Source organism: Eptatretus burgeri, chromosome 14 (assembly GCF_056783735.1).
Source record: "Eptatretus burgeri isolate ZD-2024b chromosome 14, Ebu_testis_v1, whole genome shotgun sequence".
Taxonomy (NCBI): Eukaryota; Metazoa; Chordata; class Myxini; order Myxiniformes; family Myxinidae; genus Eptatretus; species Eptatretus burgeri.
The window spans coordinates 42,368,401-42,395,900 of NC_140974.1; the positions used below are offsets into that span (position 1 = coordinate 42,368,401).

Below are 27,500 nucleotides of genomic sequence, written 5' to 3' on the forward strand. Positions count from 1 at the left end.
GTTGCTATCCCGTTTTTAATATTTACCTCTCAGCCATGTGTGCCTCTCTTCCAGATTGTGTGTCTCTGCTGTGCCTGACTCCTTACCATGTCGTGAGGAGGAATTCCACCATCTATACTCCTTCATCAGCTCCAAACTAGATGATGGCACTGGCGGGTATGATTCCATCATGTTGCCAAATGGAGGAACACGTGTACAGTATTGCACAGCATGTTGCATCGAAAGTTTTAATAGAAACAAAAATGTTGAGAATTGTGATATAAATGATTTCTGGATTCCACTCTCTGAGCAAAGGTTTAAAAAAATAATAAGTGTACACAGAGATCAAGGCATGGCAGTTGAATGGCAGTAATCAACACGATACAACACGAATTTGTTGCAATGGTAAGGCAGCACCATTTTTAGGTGAATAGGGGGAAAAAAAATAATGATTTGATGTTCTCCGTAAAAGCTGGCAGCTGTTGTTTTACATTCTTATTGACTGGAACTGCTGGCTGTTTAGAAAGCAATTTTAACTCTTGGTTGCTAAAAAAATACAAAAGAAAACACGATTTGATGAACTGTGAACTTAGTCAATGTTGTACACCGCCGCTCCTTCCTAAGTCCATGTCTCGGCGATGCATGACGTCATCGTCGGGCGCTGAAGGGCGACATCTCAGCCTTGTTTGTTTCTTGTTTGTTTGTCTGGGCAATACCTCAGCCATCCTTTAAGCTAGGAAGCTGAAATTTGGGGACAAAAGTGAAGATGTGCTTTTGCAAACACATTTATTATTGTTATTTTTGATTAATCAATTAATCGATGAATTATTCATTTTTCGATGAATTACTTAATTTTCAAAAAGTTATATTCAGATGAAACCGTGGTGGTTTAGGTATGCTATTCGGCAATTGATTGAGAAATTATTTATTTTAATTCTGCAATTAATCAGTCAATTATTTTACACTTCTCCCTCCCAATTCCGACTCCATGTGCTGCAAGGCGGCATCGCCGGGTGCCAAAGGCGCCTCAGTGATGTCACGCGCTGGGGGATTGTTATTCATTTATTTGGCATGGGGACGGTGGACTTTGAATGTACTGCTACTTGTTTCTTGTTTTGTTTTCTGTTAAGTTTTGGTTCTGTTCATTAAGAGTTTATTGTGCTCCATCAAACCAATAATTTGAAGCCCTGTCAGCTTAAAAATGGACATTTCCAACTTTTCTATGGATCATATTTCACTTCAGCAACACCCTGCATAATGTGTTCTCAAATTGGACAAATGCAACCACCCAGACTCTGCAGCATAACTTGGTTCCATGTTGATGTTTTTTAAAAGTTATCAAAATTTATTTATTTGCTGATACTTGACTCGCTTTGAGTTTTAATTGACGGTTTCAGATGAAGCGAGCCAGAGGAGTGAGTTTAGCAAAAACCTTCTCAAGAAATAAAAATATTTGAAAAACAAGATGAGGTCGGGATGTGGATTGTGAAATTGACCTTGAAGGTAGGCTTGTACTTATTTATTATCCATCGGTACCATTTATTTACAACTCTCAGGAATATAAGCCAAACTGTGCAATGTATTTGTAATAATGATAAACTACAAGAGGATGTTACATAATGCAGGTCTTTGAAAAATATTTCCTTATCTTCACTGCAATTATGATTGTGATCATGTAATATAACTTTGTGTACTTATTGTGTTGCAGGTGCATGTATGTTTCAGGTGTACCAGGGACAGGTAAGACCGCAACGCTGTGCGAGGTGGTCCGAGTTCTGCGTGAAGGTGTATGTCAAGGGTGTGTTCCGGAGTTCCGATTCGTCGAGCTCAATGGCCTTCGTCTCACAGAGCCACGGCATGCTTTCAGCCATGTGCTCAAGGTGGAGCGGGGTCTGTGGATAGTTTTTCCTTGTAATACATACATAAGTGGGGGGGGGGTAGTAGGCAGCGGCATGATTTCAGGATAGTCCAGAGGTACTGCATATACCTTTGAACCATCTGGTCTGTTTTTGACTCTCAACCTGGATATAAATGGTCAGATTGTTGCTTTGCAGATAAGACATTGCATCACAAAGTGCACCGTTTTTGCTTAAAAATCTTGTATCCCTAACCCCTCTCTGTACCCACCTTTCCCAAGCATACCCATCTGCTCCTGGATTTATGTCTTTTGCACCTGAGAAGGTGGAAATGTTTCTGGCAACCCTCAACTCTGACTCTTCAACTGGACCAGACGGCATAAGCTCACGCGTCCTAAAAACCTGCTCTGCTGCTCTTGCACTTCCTCTCTCTGCCATTTTCACCCTGTCATTTACCATAGGTAATCTTCCATCTGCTTGGAAATCAGCCAATATCACAGCATTTCATAATAACGTGTAAAAAAACGGATCCCCTGAACTACAGACCTATCAGTTTACTTCCAATCATCAGCAAGGGCATGCAATCCATCATCGCAGTTGATGTAAAATCATTCCTTTTCTCCAACAGCCTCATCTTAGATCGCAAATGTGGATTCAGACCTGGTCACTCTACCTTGGACATGCTGCTTCTACTCTGCCAACAATGGATGGATCCCACCTTGATCTCCAAACTTGCTGCTTATGGAATCCAAGGCCAACTCCGCTCTTGGATTACTGACTTCCTCCACTCCCATAGCCAACGTGTGTCTCTCAATGGGATCCTTTCTTCTCTTCTCCCTGTCAAAGCTGGAGTACCCCAAGGCAGTGTTCTGGGCCCCCATCCTATTCCTAATCTTCACCAGTGATCTCACTGACTCTGGAAAATCCTCTTTCTCACTTTGCTGATGCCTATTATCTCTGTGATGACATCTCTCATCCTTCTGACAGACAGGCAGCAGCCTCTTCCCTCTCCGCAGACCTTGACAAAATCAGAAACTGGTCAAACACTTGGAATATGTCTTTCAATCAGACAAATCTCTCTTTCTCTTTCTCTCTCTCTTTCTCTCTCTATCTCTCTCTTTCTCTCTCTTTTTCTCTCTCTTTCTCTCTCTCTCTCTTTCTCTCTCTTTCTCTCTCTTTCTCTTTCCCTCTCTCTTTCTCTTTCCCTCTCTCTTTCTCTTTCTCTTTCTCTTTCCCTCTCTCTTTCTCTTTCCCTCTCTCTTTCTCTTTCTCTTTCTCTTTCTCTTTCTCTTTCCCTCTCCCTTTCTCTTTCTCTTTTTCTCTTTCCCTCTCTCTTTCCCTTTCTCTTTCTCTTTCTCTTTCCCTCTCTTTCTCTTTCCCTCTCTCTTTCTCTTTCTCTTTCCCTTTCTCTTTCTCTTTCCCTTTCTCTTTCCCTCTCTCTTTCCCTCTCTCTTTCCCTCTCTCTTTCCCTCTCTCTTTCCCTCTCTCTTTCCCTCTCTCTTTCCCTCTCTCTTTCCCTCTCTCTTTCCCTCTCTCTTTCCCTCTCTCTTTCTCTTTCTCCTTCTCTTTCTCCTCTTTCTCTTTCTCTTTCCTTTTCTCTTTCTCCTTTCTCTTTCCTTTTCTCTTTCTCTTTCTCTTTCCCTCTCTCTTTCTCTTTCCCTTTCTCTTTCCCTCTCTCTTTCTCTTTCCCTCTCTCTTTCTCTTTAACTTTCTCTTTCCCTCTCTCTTTCTCTTTCTCTTTCCCTCTCTCTGTCCCTCTCCCCTCTCCCCCTCTCTCTGAAAGGATCGTGCCGCAAACCCTCCCATGTACTTTCTCAACAAACCTCTCAAAGAGGTTCAATCACTGTAACTCTTGGGTCTCACTCTCAGCCATGATCTCTCTTGGGAAAGCCACATTTCAAAATTGGCCTCCAAAGGCAGACACCGACTAGACATCCTCCATCGTGCAAAGTCCTTCCTTGGCACACCTGAGCTCCTATCCATCTAAAAGGCTTTCATTTGCAGCTTCATGGAGTACAGCTCTCCCTTCTGGTCTGGTGCCCCTTCCTCACATCTTGCACAGCTTGATGCCGTTGAAACAAAGGCTTTCAAGATCATTGGAATCTCTTGCGATGAAGCTGAGATGATTGGCCTATCACTGGCATCGCCAACAGGTCAGTGGTCTCTCTGTCTTCGTCTCTCTCCTTTCTGGTCTTGCACCTTCTGCCCTCTCTTTGTTTTGTTCTCCCCCCCCCTAAGTATCTGTAGGACACACATGGTTCACCAGCAACCTCCTCCTAGTGATACTGCCTCAAACCAGAACCACTGCTCACCTCCACTCATTTGTTCCCCTCCTGTGGAACCAACTTCTACACTCTCTTAAATATCATGCTTCCTTCTAGGTCGTTAAGACAGCTTTTCACCACCATCTCAAGTCACCCCCATCCAAAAACCATGATCTTTTCTACACCCTTTAAATCCCACCCCTCCCAAAAATTTTCTTCTCTATCCATATTTTCCACTCTTTGTGTTCTCCTCTACCTCTCATTGTTACCTGCATCCCTTGTTAGTCGTCTCCATCTATTTTCTCCCTCTGGCCTGCTGTTGGCATCTCCTCTTTCTCCTGCTGTTCCCTTTGTTATGTTGTGTCCTGCTTTGTTCGCTGTCCTAGCTCTTCAATGAGCCTTGACCATGTAAACAAAAAAAGAAAAGAAAAGCACCATCACTCAAAATGAGGTTATGCTGGGTGTCCATCTGCTGGCATTATCTGGTGGAAGTTTTAAGTCCCACGGTGTATTCCACAAAGAATAGTTGCTATCACTGGCACCTTCAACAAAATTCAAATTCCTACCACTTTCAGTTGAACGTCAGGTTTTGCCAGCCATTGTGTAAAGGCCTTCGGCCAAAAGCACTCTCCCTGGTTGACCCCACAAGAGGATGGGAATAATTGTGGACTTGCAGAAGAAGAAGTCGTCATGGGTTTGGGGTGGGTGCCATGTGTGGGAGAAAAATGGAAACCAGGTGAGGTATATCTGAAGAGAGGGATCCAGATGGAGGTAGGGGGGTTTTGGCCATGGTGTTGGCAATAACTCCGACTCATCATTAAAGGTACCGTATGATCTTTACAGTGTCTTCAGAAAGTATTCATATCCCTTGCCTTTTGTCACATTTTGTTGTGTTAGAGCCTGAATTTAACTTGGGTTACATTTAAAAAAATTTGTCACTGATCTACACAAAATATCCCACAATGACAAAGTGAAAACATGTTTATAGAAATTTTTACAAATTTATTAATCATGAAAAGCTGAAATGTCTTGCGTCAATAAGTATTCAACCCTTTTGCTATAGCACTGCAAATTGAGCTCAGGTGCATCCAATTTCCTTTGATCATCCTTTGTGATCGTGAGATAAAACTCACGAGATAGAATTGTGAGGAGGCATAGATGTGGGGAAGAGTATAAAACAATTTATTGAGTGTTGAAAATCCCCCAGAGCATCGTGATCTCCATCATTAGGAAATGGAAAGAATATGGAACTACCCAGACTCTTCCAAGAGCTGGCTGTCTGACCAAACTGGGCAAGAAGGACCTTGGTCAGGAAGGTGACCAAAAACCCAAATGACTACTCTGACAGAACTACAGAGTCCCTTGGCTGAGATGGGAGAACTTGCTGGAAGGCCAACAGTCTTTGCTGCACTTCAGAAATCTAGGCTTTTTGGAAGAGTGGCCAGACTGAAGCTACTCCTGAGAAAAAGGCACATGACAGCATGCCTGGAGTTTGCAAAAAGGCACGTTAAAGACTCTGAGAGCACTAGGCAAAATATTCTGTGGTCTGATGAGATGAAAATTGAAGTCTTTGCTCTGAATGCAAAGTGCTACATGTGGCAGAAACCGAGCACAGCTCATCACCCATCTGACACCATTCCTACCGTGAAGCATGGTGGTGGCAGCACCATGCTGTGGGGATGCTTTTCAGTGGCAGGGACTGAGACTTGTAAGGATAGAGGGAACAATGAATGGAGCCAAATACAGACAATTCCTGAGAACAATCTGCTTCAGGGTGCAAAAGACCTGAGACTGCGGTGAAGATTTATGTTCCAACAGGACAATGCCCCCAAGCATCCAGCCAAAGCAACACTGGAATGGATTCAGAACAAGAATATGAAAGCCCTTGAGTTGCCTCGCCAAACCCCAGTCTTGATTCCCGTTGAGAATCTGTGGAAAGACTTGAAGATTGCTGTTCACTGATGCTCTCAATCCAACTTGACAGAGATTGAGCAAATCTGCAAGGAAGAATTGGAGAAAATCCCCAAATCCAGATGTGTAAAGCTGATACAGACATACCCAAGAAGACTCGAAGCTGTATTCGCTGCCAAAAGCGCTTCAATAAAGTATTGACTCAGGGGGTTGAATACTTATTGATGCAAGACATTTCAGGTTTTCGTTTTCAATTAATATGCAAATATTTCTAAAAACATGTTTTCACTTGGTCATGATGGGGTATTTTGTGTTGGTGGATGACAATTTTATGTTTGATCCATATTCGATTCAGGCTGTAACACAACAAAATGTGACAAAAGTTGAGGGGTGTGAATACTTTCTTAAGGCACTGTAACTTCCAGTAACTAATGCGAGCAGAATGGTTCCCAGCTTAACGTTCATACAAGGGATGGCTTACTTCTTGATGTAACAACTTTCCTGCAAAGTACCAATATTGACAGTTTTTATAGTCAGAGGTAAGTAACCGAGAATATAACCCTGATGAGACAGTTCAGAGGTAAGTGCGCTAACTTGGAACCCTTCTGTCGGATCACCATTTTGTGTGCATATTTAATAGCCTCAAGCTCCCCCATTAAGAAATTTCACTGTTGTCAGGCCTGTTTTATTATATGAATAACCTTTAACTGTAACTTGTTGGTTGCTCTAATAACAGGTTCTCACAGGTCGAAAGGCGACACCAGATCATGCTGCATCTCTTTTGGATGAGATGTTTTCTCAGCGTGGCACCCACCATGAAGCCACCTTGCTTTTGGTTGATGAGGTGAGGTCAGAGTTTGGAAAAGTAAATTGTGCTTTCTTTGTGATGATTATGATGATGTGTTGATAATTATGAATGTAAATTTTGGGTGTTTGCCTTTTAAACAAGATTGGTGAAACGTGCTTTAATCTCGATGCCTGTTGCATAATATCTTATCATAAGGTTTGTGAGTTTCTTTTTACTTCTATACTTTCACTTGGTGTAACACGACAGTATTTTATCCCAATATGCATTGGAAAGATAACAGGGTTTAAAAAAAGCTTTTTGGTAACACCACTTTATGCAGCCCACATCACATGGTGTGAGGATTTTGCTTCTGATTTTTCATGAATTGTCCAGATAATTAATGATACACAGTCTTGTTCCAATTGAGAAATATATATATGAAGACCACAAGGGGAAAACCAGAGATGTCAGGAGAAGTCAATTTTGAAGAAACTGAAAAACAAAGTTTCAAGACTTTGGTGGACTTTTTTATAACTGTCATATAGATTTCTTTTCCAGTAAAAGGAAGAGTGATCATTGGCCGATCAAATTTAGCATGTCGCATTTGCCAAGCTTCTGTGTTATTTAATTTAAGAGCAAGAAACGAATCAATGTTGCAAACTGACATCACTGGTTATTCCCTTGTTTAATAACTGCCATGCAATTTTAACCCAGGATGTGTAGCAAATTTATGCTTGTTGGTTATTAGCATACATTACATGACTTTGGTGATCACAGATTTTTTTTTTAAACATTAAACGGTCATTGTTTTTTTGTTTGGTGTTCAACGCCATACTCAAGGGTATTTCGCTTATATGACGACGGATTCTCCATTTCTTACTCCGTACTACTTAATATGATGGAAAACCGGGAGGAAACCAAGGATAAACCACCCTCGCGATAGCCGAAGTCACCTCATGTGACTCCCTCATATACCTAAGCAGGTTGATTGGGCGGTGGGTACATCGAATGAGGATGGGTACTCAGACGCGCTAACCATTAAGCCACGGCGTGGGTCCCATAAAAGTCACAATGAAGGTTTGACCATGCTTGAACCACGATATGCACCAACTACGGAGCCCATGATATAACCAAATAGGCTATTGTAGTGCTCAGAGTTTATGCTGTGAAAGTTTTACAACCTTTCATTTTTTAGTTTCTCAACTCTGAATATTATGGTGGAACAGTTAACATGAATGAAAGGGAGATAACCAGGAGTAAAGTACTGACAACTCTGGGTTTCTACTTGTTCAACTTTGACAACACTTGTTTTTTCATTGCACGGCTAAACTTTATACCATATAAATGATGTGACAGCCCTGGTTATTTGTTTAAGTAATATTGTGAGAGGAAACCTTATGTTGCCAACTATTGGCAGGTGCAATAACCCTGAAATTTATAAAAAGTGACATCTCTGGTTTTCCCCTTGTGGTCTTCAATATATATATATATATATATTTATATATATACATATATATATATATATATATACATATATATATATATATATATATATATATATATATATATATATATATATATATATATATATATATATATATATATATATATATATATATTATACAGTGGGGAGAACAAGAATTTGATACACTGCCGATTTTGCAGGTTTTCCCACTTACAAAGCACGTAGAGGTCTGTAATTTTTATCATAGGTACACTTCAACTGTGAAAGACGGAATCTAAAACAAAAATCCTGAAAATCACATTGTATGATTTTTAAATAATTAATTTGCATTTTATTGCATGAAATAAGTATTTGATACATCAGAAAAACAGAACTTAATATTTGGTACAGAAACCTTTGTTTGCAATTATAGAGATCAGACATTTCCTGTAGTTCTTAACCAGGTTTGCACAGACTGCAGCAGGGATTTTGGCCCACTCCTCCATACAGATCTCCAGATCCCTCAGGTTTTGGGGCTGTCGCTGGGCAACACAGACTTTCAGCTCCCTCCAAAGATTTTCTATTGGGTTCAGGTCTGGAGACTGGCAAGGCCACTCCAGGACCTTGAGATGCTTCTTATGGAGTCACTCCTTAGTTCCCCTGGCTGTGTGTTTTGGGTCATTGTGATGCTGGAAGACCCAGCCACGCCCCATCTTCAATGCTCTTGTTGAGGGAAGGAGGTTGTTGGCCAAGATCTCGCGATACATGGCCCCATCCATCCTCCCGTCAATATGGTGCAGTCGTCCTGTCCCCTTTGCAGAAAAGCATCCCCAAAGAATGATGTTTCCACCTCCATGCTTCACGGTTGGAATGGTATTCTTGGGGTTGTACTCATCCTTCTTCTTCCTCCAAACACGGCGAGTGGAGTTTGAACCAAAAAGCTCTATTTTGGTCTCATCAGACCACATGACCTTCTTCCATTCCTACTCTGGATCATCCAGATGGTCATTGGCAAACTTCAGACGGGCCTGGACATGCGCTGGCTTGAGCAGAGGGACCTTGCGTGCGCTGCAGGATTTTAATCCATGACTGCGTAGTGTGTTACTTATGGTTTTCTTTGATACTGTGGTCCCAGCTCTCTTCAGGTCATTGACCAGGTCCTGCCGTGTCGTTCTGGGCTGATCCCTCACCTTTCTCATGATCATTGAGGCTCCACGAGGTGAGATCTTGCATGGAGCCCCAGACCGAGGGAGATTGACTTATCTTGAACTTCTTCCATTTTCTTATAATTGCACCAACAGTTGTTGCCTTCTCTCACCAAGCTGCTTGCCTATTGTCCTGTAGCCCATCCCAGCCTTGTGCAAGTCTACAATTTTGTCCCTGATGTCCTGAGACAGCTCTCTAGTCTTGCCCATTGTGGAGAGGTTGGAGTCTGATTGATTGAGTGTGGACAGCTGTCTTTTATGCAGAAAACGAGTTCAAACAGGTGCAATTAATACAGGTAATGAGTGGAGAATGGGAGGGCTTCTTAAAGACAAAACTAACAGGTCTGTGAGAGCCGGAATTCTTCCTGGTTGGTAGGCGATCAAATACTTATTTCATGCAATAAAATGCAAATTAATTATTTAAAAATCATACAATGTGATTTTCAGGATTTTTGTTTTAGATTCCGTCTTTCACAGTTGAAGTGTACCTACGATAAAAAATTACAGACCCCTACGTGCTTTGTAAGTGGGAAAACCTGCAAAATTGGCAGTGTATCAAATTCTTGTTCTCCCCACTGCATATATATATATATATATATATATATATATATATATATATATATATATATATATATATATATATATATATATATATATATATATATATATATATATATTTACTTACTTACTTACTTACTTACTTACTTACTTACTTACTTACTTACATTACATTACAACTAAACCAAAAGTTGATGTTTTTGGGGTTTTTTTCACATAATTCAAATAACGGTCTGAAATTCTTCAAGAGGATTGTTTAGAAAGTAGATTATCTGAGGGTTTACCAGTCATTGAAACTCCTGGGTCTCACAATCAGCCATGATCTTTCTTGGGCAAACCACATTTCAAAGTTGGCCTCCAAAGCCAGCCGCCGACGGGGAATCCTCCATCGTACAATGTCCTTCCTTGGCATGCCTGAACTTCTATCCACCTACAAGGTCTTCATCTGCATCTTGTGGAGTACTGACTGCTCTCCCCTCTGGGCTGGGTCCCCTGTCTCACATCTTGCTCAGTTTGACACCGTGGAAACCAAAGCCTTCAAGATCATTGGAATCTCCCATGCTGATGCTGAGTCTATGGGCCGATCACTTCACCATCACAGACAGGTTGAGTGGTCTCTGTGTTCTACCACCTCCTTTCTGGTCTTGCACCCTCTGCTCTTTCCGTACTTTGTCCCCCTCCACCCCCACCCCTCCACCCCCCCCAGGTTTCTGCAGGACTAACATGGTCCACCATCAACCCTCTTGTAGTGAAACTACCTAAAATCAGGATCACTGCTCACCTCCACTCAGTTGTTCTTCTTTTTGCCCACCTGTGGAACCAACTTCCAGATCCTCTTCAATCTCATTCTTCACTGCAAATCATCAAGACACCTACTTACCACCATCTTAGATTATCCCCAATACAAAACCATTGATCATCCCCAATACAAAATCATACCCTCGTTAACCCCATCTTCCCCACCCCAATCCCTCCTTCCAAATTTTCAGTTTTCCCTCCTCAGAGTTCCCTTATGTATCAATCTTGTCCACCCCATTCATCCTCTCCTGCTCCCCATTCCCACATCCATTGTTTGTCTGCCTCCCCCTGTCTTTGCCTTTGGCTCTACTGTTGGTGTCCCCGTCCCTCCTCCTCTCTGCTTTTCATTTTGTCCTGTTGCATCCTGATCAGTTCATTGTACAAGTACTTGCTCTTCCACGAGCCTCGACTTTGTATCCAAAAAAAATAAATCTTTGTCATACCCCCACAAGAAGTCAAATGGAATCTAATGGTGTCGTATCAGGAGACCGTGGAGGCCAGGAAATTGGCACACCACGTCCAATCCATCTACCGCGGAAGTTCTCATTGAGCAAGTCTCATACTAACGAGCTCTATTGTGGAGGTGCACCGTCTTGTTGAAAGATAACGAATGGCTGCAGTTCGTGCAACTGAGGGGCAACGTAATTTTCCAGCCTGTCAAGTTACACAATTCCCGTAACATTCCGCTCGGCAAAGAAAAATGGGCCCATCACCTGATAATGCACTTGTCCACACCAATTATTAAGTTTTGGGCCATCACAAATGTGTTCACGAAACTCATGTGTGATTTCAGAACCCCATATTCCCACACTGTGGTGGTTAACCCTAGTTCTACCAACATATTTTATGACCTAATCTTACCAGCTCTGGTTTTTTTTGGACCCCAACTCAAACACCACTCAATTTCACTGAATCTGCCAATGTTTCACATCAATGACTAAACATGGTGTTTTCTTGACAAAGTCAACAAACATAAGAAAAATAAAAATAAAATATATAATGAAAAATTAACCTTCCACCTGGGGACTTTTATGACCCTAACTCAGAAGCACTAAATTTCAATCCACTGACGTTTCACATAAATGAGGAAACGTAATTATTTTGATTGGATGATTATTTAGTGATAAAGCAAACAAACATAAGCATAAAAATAAAAATTGGAGGATTTGCTCGATACAAATACCATATGAAGTAATCATATAAGGAAAAGATATGAACAAAAACAACTGGGGTCTTTTTGGACCCCAGAAAGGATTTGCTTGCAACTCTGTGCAGCAGGTGGAATCTTAAAACATCATATCTATATTTATTACCGGCACATATAGGTAAACAAATTCATAAAACATGAAATACATTGTTAAACTAATACAGAAAGAACACATCAAAATGTAGGCCTGGGGTCCAAAAAGACCCTTCCCTGTTGCTAGAACTAGGGTTACCCCATCTTACATGTGAAAGGTGGCTTCATCAGAAAATATAATTATTTTTAGGTAGCCATGTCTTCATCAATCAAATTCAGCATGGAACATGTAAGCTCATAGCGCTGTGGCTTGTCATTCGGTTGTAAAGCTTGCACTATCATCACTTTATATGCATCAAGATGCAATCTCTTGTGTACAACTTTGTGTACTGTTGACTTTGGTATCTGGAGTTCACTTGTGGCATGGTGAATAGACTTTCTAGGGCTGCATTGAAGGTCTCTTGAACATTAACAATGGCTTCTTATGAAATGCTTGGATGTCCACTTTGAGGCCTGTCAATCACACTCCCTGTCTCCAGAAGCTTAGGAAACCACCTCCTCATGCTGGCTGGGGTCCTTGCCATATTGATGGTGGTAAATCCATTGAACAGTTGTCACTGATTTTGACTTCGCGAAGCAGATGATACATTGAGCTTTCTCCTGCATGATTGCCATTTTCACTTGGCTATCTATCAATGGCAACTGGTCACTCAGATTAAGACCTGCAAAACAAAGAAGGAAAAACTTTATGGTTAAGCAGAAACAGGGAGAAAACTGCATCATTGTATCTCTTGGTTTGGTTGTAATAAAATTTAAAATCTGGAACAAGACTTTGTGGACACCCTGTACAATAGAACACCATTTGATCATGTCTTGTTGCAACGCGTTTCAAAAGAACACACAATAAAAGGTAGGAATATTTTCTCCTCAATCGCACAATATTTTTTCACCGCACTTGGGGCTGCTTTTTTCCTGTTCGAGATGTGTAGGTGTCTAGCCTAGTCTAACTGAAAAAAATGAGAGATTTACCAAGTGCATTCTTCTGCCTTTCTTCCTGGTTCGCCATATTATGTAGTGTCGATTATTCGTCTTATTAGAGTAATCATGAATCGAAGTAAGGCAATTGTGAATCTCAGATGAGAGATCATTGCTGTCTCTGGATATATTTTGATGATGTGGCACTCCATCTTGCTTTTCAAGTTGTCAATCTAAGGCACGCAAAGTATGCATCAAGGCCTGAGTGGCGTGTCCCAAGGCAGTTTTGGGCCCAGTCTTGTATCAGCGACCCCACTTGAACTGGGCTAATAATGGTGCACAAGAAGTCGTATAAGGCATGCAAGGCCACCTCCTCCCCTGCCTTGCTGACTTCCTCCACTCTCGTAGTCAGAGAGTGGCTCTCAACAGGATCCTCTCATCAAAGGCAGTTTTGGGCCCACTCCTGTTCCTAATCTTCAACAACAAACTTTTGATTTTCTGGAAAACCTTCCTCTCTTTGCTGATGACTCCTTCCTCTATTTTAGCATCCATCATCCTTCAAATAGGCAGGCAGCAGTCTCTTCCCTCCCTGCTGTAGGTGTTTCCCCACTTTCCACCATGCAAGCTGTAACGTTCTGTTCTGTTTTATGTTCTAGCTCTTCCATGAGTCTCGACTTTGTGTGAATTTTTTTTTAAACCGAGCCCTGTTATCAAGCAACTTGCATAGTTTCTATTAAATTTGTTTCCATTACACCTGCATCGCATTTCAGCCGATAAACCTGTCCAGTTGAACATGTCGTAGAATTTTGTTGTTAACCGACTCGATGTACATTCTGTTACTCAATCTGTTTGAAACAATTAATTCACTGTCCACAATGGAAAGTACATTTGATCAGATAATTTTTGTTAATATGGTACCATGGAGTTCAAACCACTGAGATGGTATACATCCACAATGATTTGCACTAAGCCAAGATTACATTTCTTGGCATTTATATGCTTTTGTGGGAGTGGAGGGGGCTGATAAGCATTCGGCAAAAGAACTCCAACTCCATACGTGTCTACTAGGTGAAAAGCTAATGACATAATCATGGCAAAAATTGCAGCGTTATCAACCAGGTCACTTTGTTCCATAGCAAGACCGGCACTTTTTATCAACTTTTATCCTTTTATCAACATTTAGGTCAAAAGACCCTTGCGTAAAGGGAAGCATAACTGACAGCAAATTCGACTTATAGCATAAAAATTGAATTTATAAAGCACCAGCAACCATTGTAATTGAGAGTACATTAATATAATAATTTTCTTCCACAATTCCTCCCTTTTTCCTTATCAGGAAAATTTGAATAATTATATTACACATGATCACCATACCCCGTTCCTGCAGGAGAAAAGATATCCGTTACACGAGTTCAATCAACAATGGCAGCGAGTGCTCACATCAGAAGAATGCTGGATGACGACCATTTCAATAGTGTTCCAGCCATGCCAGTGAGTGTGTTTCCATTTAATTCATGGCCTGTTCATCAGCATGTGTCACAAATCGAAAAGACATGCTACCCGAATTCAGAAGATAAGCAGGTCAGGGTGTAGATAGAGGAGCACCCAACGGGAAACACAGTCGAGGCACTCCTTGAGCTGCAGAGAAGGTAGATCTTGGCAGGTACGAGCTTGGGCCCGACACTGGGTTGAAGGAGACAAAAAGGACTCCAGAGGTGACCCAGAGATCCAGCCCCAGCAGAGTTTGGGGCCTCGTAGCAGCAGTTTGTGCAATCAGTTTTGATTCACCAAGCGAGCTGTGCACGATGCAGGGGTGCAAAATAACATTTTTATCCACCGGCCAGCAGGGCCGGTGACTAGAAAAAGTTACCGGCCCGATAAAATAAAGACAGTCACAAATTTGATATCAAACACTTTTAATATACTCACATGAGTGAGTTTGATGAGTGAGGTTGGTTGGATGAGTGAGTTGGATGAGTGAATTTGATGAGTGAGGTTGGTTGGATGAGTGAGTTGGATGAGTGAATTTGATGAGTGAGGTTGGTTGGATGAATGAGTTTAATGGAGGAGGTTTGCAGAATGAGTGAGTTTGATGGAGGAGGTTGGGTGGATGAGTGAGTTGGATGGATGGATGAGTGAGTTTGATGAGTGGAGTGGGGGTGGGGCGATGATGCAGGGAGGAGGAGGTTGTGGGTGATGGGGGGGGGACTTTTTGTGTGGGTGATGGGGTGGTTGTGGCTGATGGGGGGGGTAGGGGGGTTTGGGTGATGGACGATGGGGTAGAGGGGGGGGTTGGGTGATGGACAATGGTGGGGGTACTACTCGTCCACCCAACATCACATATAAACTTACTCATCCACCTAACCTCACCCATTCACCCAACCTCACCCATCAAACTCACTCATTCATCTAACCTCACTCATCTAACTCACTCATTAACCCAAAAGCCTCATCAAACTTACTCATTCACCTAACCTCACCCATGAAACTCACTCATTCACTCATTTAACCAACCTGGGCATAGTGTTGGGCACCGATAACCAAAAAGTTAACTTCGATAACGATAATCCGATAACCCCAATTTTTAAGTCCGATAACGATAATCCGGTAATTATAATACAAAGTTTTCGGAAGTTAACGATAATCCGATAACGATAACTACTTTTTTAACAAGGATTAAAAAAAACAAGGATTAAAAAAAACAAGGATTAAAAAAAACAAGGAAAAACCTTCAAAACCCATAGAAAAGGCTTATTTATGCTAAACCCAAGAATAAAATAAGCATTTTGCGTCTTTTTAGAGTCTAGGAGTCGTCACACACACGTTTTAACCGGACGGAGTCCAACATGCACTGGGAGGTTAACGGGACGGGTCAAGGAGACAATGTGAATCCAACAAACAAATTAATGTCCATTTCTTACCGAAAGAGCAACGGGAATAGGTCCGCGGAACGCTGCGCACACAAACAGGAAGGCACCGTTAATTCAAAAATGAGAGGCACGACCTTACAAACACACCGAGAACAGCTACAAACATGGCGCGACGTTATCTCCACGCCTCAACACTCATGTCCGATTGTCCGTCGCTCTGCCAAAGATTAGACCCTCCTTGTGTTTGAATTAACCGATCTGTACGTTTCCCAACCTTGACTGAACCCAGTACCTGCAGAGCCTAGCAGCCGCATGGCTGAGAAAGACGCCATTGCAAGGCTTCTTCTTCTTCTTCTTCTTCCTCCTCTCCTTCTTCTTCTTCTTCTTCTTCTTCTTCTTCTTCTTCTTCCTCTGCCCTCTCTTCTTCCTCTCTTCTTCCCTCTCTTCTTCTTCCTCTGCCCTCTCTTCTTCTTCCTCTCTTCTCCTTCTCCTTCTCCTTCTCCTTCTCCTTCTCCTTCTTCTTCTTCCTCCGCCCTCTCCTTCTTCTTCTTCCTTCTTCTTCCTCCGCCCTCTCCTTCTTCTTCTTCTTCTTCTTCTTCTTCTTCCTCCGCCCTCTCCTTCTTCTTCTTCTTCCTCCGCCCCTCTCCTTCTTCTTCTTCTTCTTCTTCCTCCGCCCTCTTCTTCTTCTTCTTCTTCTTCTTCTTCTTCCTCCGCCCTCTCCTCCTTCTTCTTCTTCTTCTTCTTCCTCCGCCCTCTCCTCCTTCTTCTTCTTCTTCTTCTTCCTCCGCCCTCTCCTCCTTCTTCTTCTTCTTCTTCTTCCTCCGCCCTCTCCTCCTTCTTCTTCTTCTTCCTCCGCCCTCTCCTCCTTCTTCTTCTTCTTCTTCTTCCTCCGCCCTCTCCTCCTTCTTCTCCTTCTTCTCCTTCTTCTCCTTCTTCTCCTTCTTCTCCTTCTTCTCCTTCTTCTTCTCCTTCTTCTTCTCCTTCTTCTTCTCCTTCTTCTTCTCCTTCTTCTTCTCCTTCTTCTTCTCCTTCTTCTTCTCCTTCTTCTTCTCCTTCTTCTTCTCCTTCTTCTTCTCCTCCTTCTTCTTCTCCTCCTTCTTCTTCTCCTCCTTCTTCTTCTCCTCCTTCTTCTTCTCCTCCTTCTTCTCCTCCTTCTTCTCCTCCTTCTTCTCCTCCTTCTTCTCCTTCTTCTCCTTCTTCTCCTTCTTCTCCTTCTTCTCCTTCTTCTCCTTCTTCTCCTTCTTCTCCTTCTTCTCCTTCTTCTCCTTCTTCTCCTTCTTCTCCTTCTTCTCCTTCTTCTCCTTCTTCTCCTTCTTCTCCTTCTTCTCCTTCTTCTCCTTCTTCTCCTTCTTCTCCTTCTTCTCCTTCTTCTCCTTCTTCTCCTTCTTCTCCTTCTTCTCCTTCTTCTCCTTCTTCTCCTTCTTCTCCTTCTTCTCCTTCTTCTCCTTCTTCTCCTTCTTCTCCTTCTTCTCCTTCTTCTCCTTCTTCTCCTTCTTCTCCTTCTTCTCCTTCTTCTCCTTCTTCTCCTTCTTCTCCTTCTTCTCCTTCTTCTCCTTCTTCTCCTTCTTCTCCTTCTTCTCCTTCTTCTCCTTCTTCTCCTTCTTCTCCTTCTTCTCCTTCTTCTTCTTCTTCTTCTTCTTCTTCCTCCGCCCTCTCCTCCTTCTTCTTCCTCTTCTTCTTCTTCTTCTTCCTCCGCCCTCTCCTCCTTCTTCTTCTTCTTCTTCTTCTTCTTCTTCTTCCTCCGCCCTCTCCTCCTTCTTCTTCTTCTTCTTCTTCTTCTTCTTCCTCCGCCCTCTCCTCCTTCTTCTTCTTCTTCTTCTTCTTCTTCTTCCTCCGCCCTCTCCTCCTTCTTCTTCTTCTTCTTCTTCTTCTTCTTCCTCCGCCCTCTCCTCCTCCTTCTTCTTCTTCTTCTTCTTCCTCCGCCCTCTCCTCCTTCTTCTTCTTCTTCCTCCGCCCTCTCATTCTTCTTCTTCCTCCGCCCTCTCTTCTTCTTCCATTTTTCTTCACGTGGCGGCCTGATTCAGCATTATCTTGAAAAACAAGTAATCTATAATCACGTACATTTTTCTCCACATTGATAATTAGTTCGGCAAAATGCAACCCGGAAACGATTAAAATGTTATCGGACAAAAAAATTAACGGACATTATCAGACTAAAAAATCGAGTTATCGGAAGTTAACTGGTCCGATAACGATAAATGGAAGTTAACTTCCGATAATAGTCCGATTTAAAAAAAGTTAACTTCGATAATTATCTTATCGGATTATCGCTTTTGTGCCCACCACTGCCTGGGCATGAGAAAATGCGCCCGAACTGCGCCAAACCGTCAAATCTCGCGCAATCACGCGTGATTTGTAACGAGATGAAAACAGACAAAATGGCCGCCGCAGAATTACCGGTGATTTCTATGGATTTTTTGCGGATAAAAATAGTAGTTCTAGTAGAGAAGAGAGTACAAAATAACAGGAATCACCGGTGATTCGCCAGCCGGGCAGGTAAGGCAGTATTGTGCACCCGCCCAGTACAAAAGTTAGGCGCCATTGGCGACCGGGCGGCCGTTAATTTGCACCCCTGCGTTGGATGCAGCCGCGATGGCTGCACGAGCCCCACCCGCACCATTGAACACATGTTGCAGATGACTCACCATGTGGACCTTCAGGGCCTTTGTCGTGCATTGAAGTAACCACGGCAAGTTCACGATGTATTTGCAACGGCGACGTTAAGTCTTTGCCTTGCCGTGGTTGACTTGTCCAACCTTCTCTTCAGTGGGTTTTCTCTTTTTTTTCTCTCTAACATGCTCATCTTATCTTCTCAGGAAGGGGATAGTTTCATGATCACGTGTTGAATGCCCAATCACCCAAATCTGGGTTCCCCCATCATCCAATCTTTCAGTGGAAGTTCTTCCAAAGCTTCATTAGACGAAATTGTACACTGCACAGTTCAACTGCTCTCAACACTCCGAAACAAATAAAATCAAGGTTAAGCATCGATTAAACATGCCATTCCATTAACGTCATGGGCTCATGTATTTCAACAAGACTGACAAAGGTTCTTACAGAGGCATTCAACTTGCATTATATGTTATATCAATATTTTATCCCTTTCCTTATTTTTCGCACCGAAATGACATGCTAAAATATACAGAAATCTCAGTTGTATGTACACTCAAAAACATTCATCTCATTTCCTATTTCCATGTAGAAAGGGCAACAGTCTTTATCAGGGTTCCAATTTGCAATCAATAATTCTTTTCGCCAAAAATATTCCATCATCTGTACAATAATTATGAAAGTTTGCTACTTCTGTCAAGTACTGAATCCAAAGCGATTCGATTTTGCACAGTTACCATTTTAACATTTGCAATCATTTTAACATTCATATCTGCTAAACAATTCACAGTTTCATCGACAAGCAGTTCCAGAGCAACTGCCATTATTTATTTATTTATTTATTTCCAGCTAACTTAGCACTTCCATACTGATGAAAGATTGTCAAGTCAGTGTTAGAAATACCTCAACTTACTTAAGTAAATGTACAACAAGTACCACTTAATCAAAAATCATGCACCTGTCCAATTAAACAGAAGACAGATAACACAGGTAATATTTAAATTGGCTTGTAGCATCATTGCACTGTTTTCAGTAATATAATTATTTTATTCTGACCGATTTAACATTCATTTCACATGGTCATGTCTTCTGTACCCTGCATAATTCTTGTTTATCCTTTTGCTTGTCTTTCTACAAATTGTAGAGGCATTTTATTTAAATTACAGTCAGATCAGTACCAGCTGCTCATCAGTGAGAACAATACAGTTAGAATACATGGTACAATTCCTAATTCCATTTAATTGATTTCATAATTGCTGTTGGTCTTGCCACTCTTCTAGTCATTCTGCATTATGGTTATGTAAATACCATGCTGCTTTCCCTCATAACTTGATTTTGCCTTGCAGTTAACTTATGATTCCTAATATGTAATGTTGACCAATATGTCGATCAATTTAATAACACAGACCCTCCTTCAATATTATGTAAGTACCTCAACTTAATATATTATCTTGATTCAATTCTCAGTAACTTTTCCCTATCCTCAATAACAGATCAACAAGGTCCATAGGTACAGTGATTGACAATATATTAATCAATAATTACAAGTTATTAATAACCTTACTGTGATATAACCAATCATTACTCTGTCACTTGAAGACCCCAATACATTTAAATTAGGATTACGAGACTTGTATGATAAAAGGTTTCTCAATTTGTAATCTCAAAACAAAAGTTTATATTAATTATAACCAAAAGAAACATGATGGTTCATTTTCAATGAGTTCCTTTTTTTTAAAAATGAGCTTAGTCTGAAAGTAATTAACACAGTTACCATACACAACCTCCACTAGTTACCAACTGTTCCCCATGTCTACATGTAGACATTACCTCAAGTGTCACTTGTTCATCATGCCAACACAGGTCAAAGCACATTGGTGTGCTGTTGCTCGGTGTGTGCAAAACACACTGGTGTTCTAGGTTGTTATAATTCACAAAATAGATTCCCAAAATAATTCAAAGCTAGGTTGCACATTCTTACATTAATTCACAGGAGTAATTAAACAAGAGTAGCATGGATATAATTGTCATCACAGTGTGGTTCTTTTGGAAGTCTTTGTCGGGCTCTCAGCTCTGCAAACCCCCCATGGTGAGAGTTCCACGCCATTGTTGTCGGGCATGGCGTCATTCGAGTTGCCAAGCTGCAGACCATACTTTGGCTGCAGAGCGTCCATTTGGGATCAAAAGCTTGACAAGATGGTTACAAAATTTCTCCAAACAGTTTAAACTTTAAACAATAGCTTCTCCAATGCTGAACTTGATTCCTGACAAATATAGTCACATAACAAAATACATAAAATTATGATGTTTTTGGTTTCTGCGTGAGTAAACCGACCTTAGCTTGGCTTTTTTTTTTTTTTTTTTTTTTTTTTTGTATACCTTGGTCGAGGCTCGTATGAGAGCTAACACACAACTCACAGCAAGGAGGCATGAGACAAGAGGGGCGGGAGTGGAAGGGACAAATCATTGGGGAACAGACACAGGTGAACTGTGGAAGGGAGAGGGATGGGGATGGGACGGGGAACATGGCGAGGAGAAGATGGACATTACAGGGACTTTCAGGAAGGAAAGCAGGAGAATTGAAGGAAGTGGGCTTGGGTGGATTATCGGGGTAGAAAAGATCGAGGATTTGGATGGGGAAGATAAGAGGTGGTGGTGAACAGCTGTTTTGAAAGCCTGAGGGAAGAATGGGAAAGAATAGAGTGAGGAAGTTTATTCCAAAGGCGGGAAAAAAGAGGAATGAAAGAGTGAAGATGAGCAGTGATTCGTGATTTTGGTAGTTTTACCAGAAGGGGGTTGTTGGCGGACCTTGAGCGCCCTGTGGAAATGTGGTTGGGACAAATCGCAGAGAGAGCAGGGGGCAAGGCTGGAGAGGAGCTCGGTAGAAGACAGAAAGACCACCGACCAACCTGCGGTGATTGAGTGAGAGGCCCAAAGACTCAGCTTCATTGCGGGAGATGCCAATGATCTTAAAAGCCCTGGTTTCGACAGCGTGAAGTCGAGAAAGGTGGGAGGCAGGAGCACCAGCCCAGAGGGGAGAGCAGTACTCCATCAGGCTACGGACAAAAGCTTTGTAAGTAGTCAGGAGCTCAAGAGGGCCGAGGAAGGACTTTGCACGACGGAGGATTCTCAGTCGGCGACTGGCTTTGAGGCAAGGTTGGAAATGTGACTTTCCCAGGAAAGGTCATGGCAGATAGTGAGACCCAGAAGCTTGAAAGAAAAGACTTCTTCCAGAGGATTGTTGAGAAAGTGGATGGGGGGTTTTGTAAACGGTCCTTTTCGAAGAGACAGAGTGAGAGTGTGAGATTTGGGTGGATTGAAAGACATGTTCCACGTGTTGGACCAGTTTGTGATTTTATCCAGATCTGCAGTGAGCGAAGAAGCTGCTACTTGCCGGTCTGAGGGATGACAGATGGTACGGCAGAGGGTGGAGTCATCGGCAAAGAGAAATAGAGGATTTTCCAGAGAGTCCGAGAGATCATTGATGAAAACCAGAAAAGAACAGGCCCAGAACGCTACCTTGAGGAACTCCAGCCTGCACAGGAAGAGGGGATGAAAGAACTCCATTTAGGGGCCACACGTTGACTGCGACAGGAGAGGGAAGTCTGCAGCCATGAGTGGAGATGGCCTTGAATACCATGGGAAGAGAGTTTGGTGAGTAGGGCAGGGTGCCAGACTGTGTCAAAAGCACGTGATATGTCCAGGGATACGGCTCGGATTTCCTGTCTGGCATTGAGGACCTCCATCCATTGATGGGAGAGCAGTAGCAGCATATCCAGGGTAGAGTGACCTGGTCTGAAACCAAATTGATGATTGGAAATCAAGCCATTGGAGAAGAGGAAGGATTTCATGTCTGAAGCAATGATGGATTCCATAACCTTGCTGATGATTGGGAGAAGGCTGATTGGTCTGTAGTTACAGGGATCTGTTTTTGCACCTTTTTTATGCAGGGCAGTGATGTTAGCAGATTTCCAAGCAGATGGCAGATGACCTTGGGAAAATGAGAGGGTGAATAGAACAGAGAGAGGGTGAGCAAGAGCAGAAGAGCAGGCTTTGAGGACACGTGGGCTGATGCCGTCTGGACCGGTTGCAGAATCTGACTCGAGGTTTGAAAGCAAGCTCTCCACCTTGTCAGGAGAAAAGGATACAGAGTCCAGGGACAGTTGGGTGCGACTGGGTAAAGTGGGTAGAGATAGTGATGGGTTTGGGACACAAGATTTAGCTGCAAACACCGAATTTAGACATTCAGCTTTATCACGTGGAATCAGCAGTGCGACCATTTGAGGTAAGGGAGGGGATGGAGGGGGAACATACACCAGAAACAGATTTGATTAAACGCCACCAGGATTTTGAGGAGGGAGAGAGGTCTGAGAGTTCAGACTTGAGATGAGAAAGATGTTGTTTTCTGGCTCTCCTGAGGGTAGATACACACTTGTTCCGAGCTTTGTGGAAAGAACTGAGATTGCCTCAGTTGGGTTTGCTTTCCATGAGTGGAAAGGCAAGTTGTTTCAGGACAACTGCCTCGCCACAAGCTTCAGTAAACCAAGGGCGGGAGGAAGGGTAAAACAACTGAACACGAGAGGGGATAAATCTGTGCATGAGGGAGAGCAAGTTTCTTTTGAAAGAATCTCCCAGCATGAGCTGATGTTTGAGAAAGTAGTGATAGGAGACCAGTCTGTAAGTTTGATGGCTGCTCGGAGACCCTGCCAGTCGGCTTGAGTGAAATGCCAGACTCGACGGCGGTGAGGTGGTTCTCTGATGACAGCCAGAGAGATGTCCACTTTAACAAGGACGTGGTCAGAAGAACCAATTGGAGCGAAGGAAGAGCAGCAGATATTGTCAGGGAAATTTGTCAAAATCAGATCCAGAAGAGATGGAGTACCATTGGTTGAGATCCGGGTCGGGAAGTTGACCGATTGAGTCAGTCCCAATGAGTCACAGAAAGCTTTTGCTGAGGTACCATGGCAGGTGAGAGAGGTACCCACACCTAGCCAACTGGCGTGATGACAATTGAAGTCGCCACATAAGAGGAAGAGAGAGTTTGGATGAGAAGATAGAAGATGGTCCATGTTTTCGGAGAGGAGGTGTAGATGGAGTCATCACTGTTCGGTGGACGGTACAGTACACATATAAACATGAGGTGGGAGTGGAGGGGAAGCCGAAGCCAGAGGTATTCCTGGGGGTGTGGGGGAGTGAGAGCAGTGCAGGGAGAGTGAGGAATAGAGTCTTTGATGAAGAGAGCAACACCTCCACCAGGACGAGGCTCAGGTCTGTCATACCGTAAGAGGGAGTAACCAGGGAGAGATACTTGGGAGTCAGACACGTCTTGGGAGAGGAAAGTTTCTGTGAGGCAGATAATGTCTGGTTTGTCAGTGGCAACCTGCATGGAAAGATCTGAAAGGTTTGAGCGAAGGCCCCGGATATTTGAGGTCCACACATTTAATGAAGAGGTAGGGGAGGAGGCTTTGGGTGCAGGAGGTGGAGGGGGCGGGGGAGGGTAGGATGAGGGACGAGGGGGGGAGGTAAGGAGGGTTGCTGAAGGAGTGTGGGGTATTGCAGAATAGCGAGGGGAGGGGGCCGAATGAGGAGGAGAAAAGGCTCTGTGGTGCTGGGAGAGAGCTTAGATCAAAAGAAGCACCAGCCCCAGTAGCACCAGACCTGCCCGTAATTTCCCCCCAAAAGCATTTCTATTTTGCTAAGGCCTAAGTCACATTTGCTCTACGGCGAGGATACGGCAGCCGTACGCCCTCTGAATTGACAGAAACGTGCGGCGGCCGCAGTGTTTTGGGGTGGCCTCAGGGTGGCCCTATGCTGTTTGGCTATATTTTACAGGTCGTAAGGTCGCCGTGGAATTATAACGCGGAGTTATAACTTTTTTCATTTCGACGTTCGCCATAGCAATTCGACAAGCCGAAACAAAAGAACTGGTTTAAAAAAAAAATAAAAAAATTAACCCATTCGTTACCGTCCGTCTGGCCGCACGTTCGGCTTAGGGCCCCCCTGCGGGCACCTTGCGTCTGCCTTGAAAATTCTATGGCTGCTGCAGTGCCCCCTTAAGATCACCGTGCGACATCAAATCGTACGGCACCCCCACATTTTCGGTCTCCACAATTTGTAAATACGCCGTGCGGCTCCCCGAAAAATAAAAACATATGTGACTGCTACATTGTGTGACCGTGGAAATACTGCGGCCGCCATATAATTGCTCGTGGCCATAGATTTTGGAGACCCCACGGCTGCCGTGGCAAATGTGACTTAGGCCTAAGTGCGTGGCTTGCTCAACATCTTTGTCCTGGTTCTTCGATGTAATGTCCCATAGTTAATTGATTCATTAAATCTTGCAGGAATTCCATCAACATTTTAAATCTCTGATATTGTCCATCTTATCCATTTCTCTCATCACCAAAACAGCAACATGCTGTAATATAACCACCTCACATACACCAGCCATCTAATCACGTTCTCTGACCTTTTGAATACAAATCCATTCCTTTATCAAAACAAATAAATACAATTTAAACATCTGTTTTTAAACAGGTGTACAAAAATTGTGCAGATCATTTGTCAAAGTTGAGTCATCAGGCGATATATTATTTAAATTGCAGCTCAAAACACTCCGTCCACACATGTGGCTATCTCGGTAGAACCTTTCCAATCTTTATCACTGTTGTGGGGAAGCCTGGTGTTGGCTTAGTGGTAAGGGTGGCGGCTTGGGATCCTAGGGTCCTGAGTTCAAGCCCCGTTGGCCTCTGAATTAATACACCAGGAGGTTGACTCAGCCTGTCATCCTTCTGAGGTCGGCAAAATGAGTACCAGTGTACTGGTAAGGGGGACACTGCATCAACAGCATAGTCGCGTCCCAACCAATGATGCAACCAGCAGCCACAGGCTGCGAGAGAGAGAGAGAGAGAGAGAGAGAGAGAGAGAGAGAGAGAGAGAGAGAGAGAGAGATAGAGAGAGATAGATAGAGAGAGATAGAGAGAGATAGAGAGAGATAGAGAGAGATAGAGAGAGATAGAGAGAGATAGAGAGAGATAGAGAGAGATAGAGAGAGATAGAGAGAGATAGAGAGAGATAGAGAGAGATAGAGAGAGATAGAGAGAGATAGAGAGAGATAGAGAGAGATAGAGAGAGATAGAGAGATAGAGAGATAGAGAGATAGAGAGATAGATGTGGGGGAGGCATGGGAGATTTAAACTGCTATCAGCATCATGACATGATACCCGCTGTTGGCTCCCAACTGGTAAAACTCCACCGGTTGGTATACACAATCTCATCACTCTTTCCAACAGCATTTCCTATCTTTCAAACCCCACGTCACAAATACTAAAGAGTATGCACTTCAATATAGTGAAAATACAACAAATGCTGGTCAGCACTGTAATAAAGCAACTATATAGTACTGTTCGTTCAAACCACATAACCCTCACACACAATCACACTTTATCACACAGCGGGCTGGGTCTCGAACCCCTCGTGGAGGTGGTATTCCAACCCCCCTCCCTTTGGCCAGAGGGGATTGGCCTTTCCCCAATGCCTCTGCTGTACCCAGTACAGCACCATGAGCCGAGTACCGTACTCGCTCAAGGTACGGCAAAGACCCGAGCTTTCCGTCAAGAGATCCCTGATCTCTGTTCAGCCCCGAAGGCTTAAGCGGTCTCTGACCGCAGGATCCTCCCAGGCTTCCAATAAAAATTATCTGACATGTACTTTCCTTTGTTCGATGTACGTTTCTTCCACAAACACAACTGCCTGATTGAATGTTGAAACTGGGGTTGGTCTTTTCAGTTTAAGGTTTATGCCAGATAAGCACAGGTTGGCTTTTCCTTTTCCCATACTTCCTCTCCCACCCCTATCTTTTCCATAATCTCCGTTTCCTTGTCTTCGATCTTTCTCCTCTCCTCATGACATGTGCAAAACATGTTGATGATCCCTTACATACATTGCATATCATTCAGATAATCAAACCATCATATACCATGCGTTCTTGTCACACAACACTCAGTATGCATGGGACGTAAAATGTGTTTTTACATAATACATATATATGTATGTATATTTGTATATTTATATGTATGTATATTTATATATATGTATGTATATTGTCGCGGATTCGCGCCCGCCGGCGTGCGAGCGGCCACGTAACTCGAATCGCGGCACGTCGCCCACCGGACGGACAATCCCGTCGTGACCCTCTCGGACTAACGCCGGGAACTAGTCACGGGTGGGCCTTTCGGCCTCACCACGATCGTGCCAATCGGCCCCCCGCGTGGGATAGGGTTGTTCGCCAAATTCGACCTACCTAAGTACCCACACGGAGGGTAGACCGGGCGATCGCACCTCGCCGCAGGTCGACTTCGGACACGGGCCACTTTAAGCGACCCGTTCCGTACTATCGGGATAACCGAGCGGTGTTATCGTCAACCTCGACGGTTCCGATTACTTATCGGGCGTATTTAGCCCACGACCAACCCTTTACGTGAAGTAAGATGGAGATTCAATTGGAGAAAAGACGAAGCGAAACGGGAGAAACAGTTCAACATAAAGCACATTTATTCCGCGGCAAACGGAAAGCACACATATACAATTACCACAATTATGCACCAAAAGCAAATGTAACAAAAGAAGAAACACAACAATTATGCACCAAAAGCAATTGCAACAAAAGAAACACAATGCAGATCTACTACCGACTACCGAGCACACGGCAACACTTATACAGTTTTACTTCACAGACGGCGCCAACAACACATATACTCCAAAGCAAAAGAAAAAGGGGCCACCCTCAAATACAAGGGGGCAGACGGGCCTGGGGCCGAGACCGCGTCGAGCCTACCCGTCTGGTGATGAGCCGCAAAATGGCGGCGGTGCCCCGACTCCGCGGGCCTCGCTGGCACTGCCTGGAATGGGGTGGGAACGGGGCCCCCTTCTCACACTATCTCAGCGCGGGGGGAAACGGGGGGGGGGGGGTTGTTGATGCTCGGGGGAAAGAGGATATCTGGC

At 43.4% G+C, this 27,500-nt stretch overlaps 1 protein-coding gene and 1 long non-coding RNA gene across 9 annotated transcripts in view; one reads left to right on the forward strand and one right to left on the reverse strand.

The window, feature by feature from the left end:
* Positions 1–27,500, forward strand: part of ORC1 (origin recognition complex subunit 1) — a 98,853-nt gene that overhangs the window by 26,035 nt on the left and 45,318 nt on the right. For all 7 annotated transcript variants that reach the window (XM_085854504.1, XM_085854499.1, XM_085854503.1 and 4 more), the window contains exons 11-13: positions 55–156; positions 1,688–1,859; positions 6,747–6,854. In XM_085854504.1, coding sequence (XP_085710630.1) covers positions 55–156; positions 1,688–1,859; positions 6,747–6,854 — 382 coding nt within the window. The remainder of the gene's footprint in view (positions 1–54; positions 157–1,687; positions 1,860–6,746; positions 6,855–27,500) is intronic.
* LOC147013043 (uncharacterized) lies at positions 12,220–16,295 on the reverse strand. Of its 2 annotated transcripts, XR_015051165.1 has the most exons (4): positions 16,180–16,269; positions 15,939–15,970; positions 14,458–14,813; positions 12,220–12,764 (listed from the first exon to the last, which is right to left on the reverse strand). It is a non-coding gene; the product is annotated as an uncharacterized LOC147013043 (long non-coding RNA). The 2 variants fall into 2 exon arrangements; XR_015051164.1 differs by lacking the exon at positions 15,939–15,970 and having other exon boundaries at positions 16,180–16,295.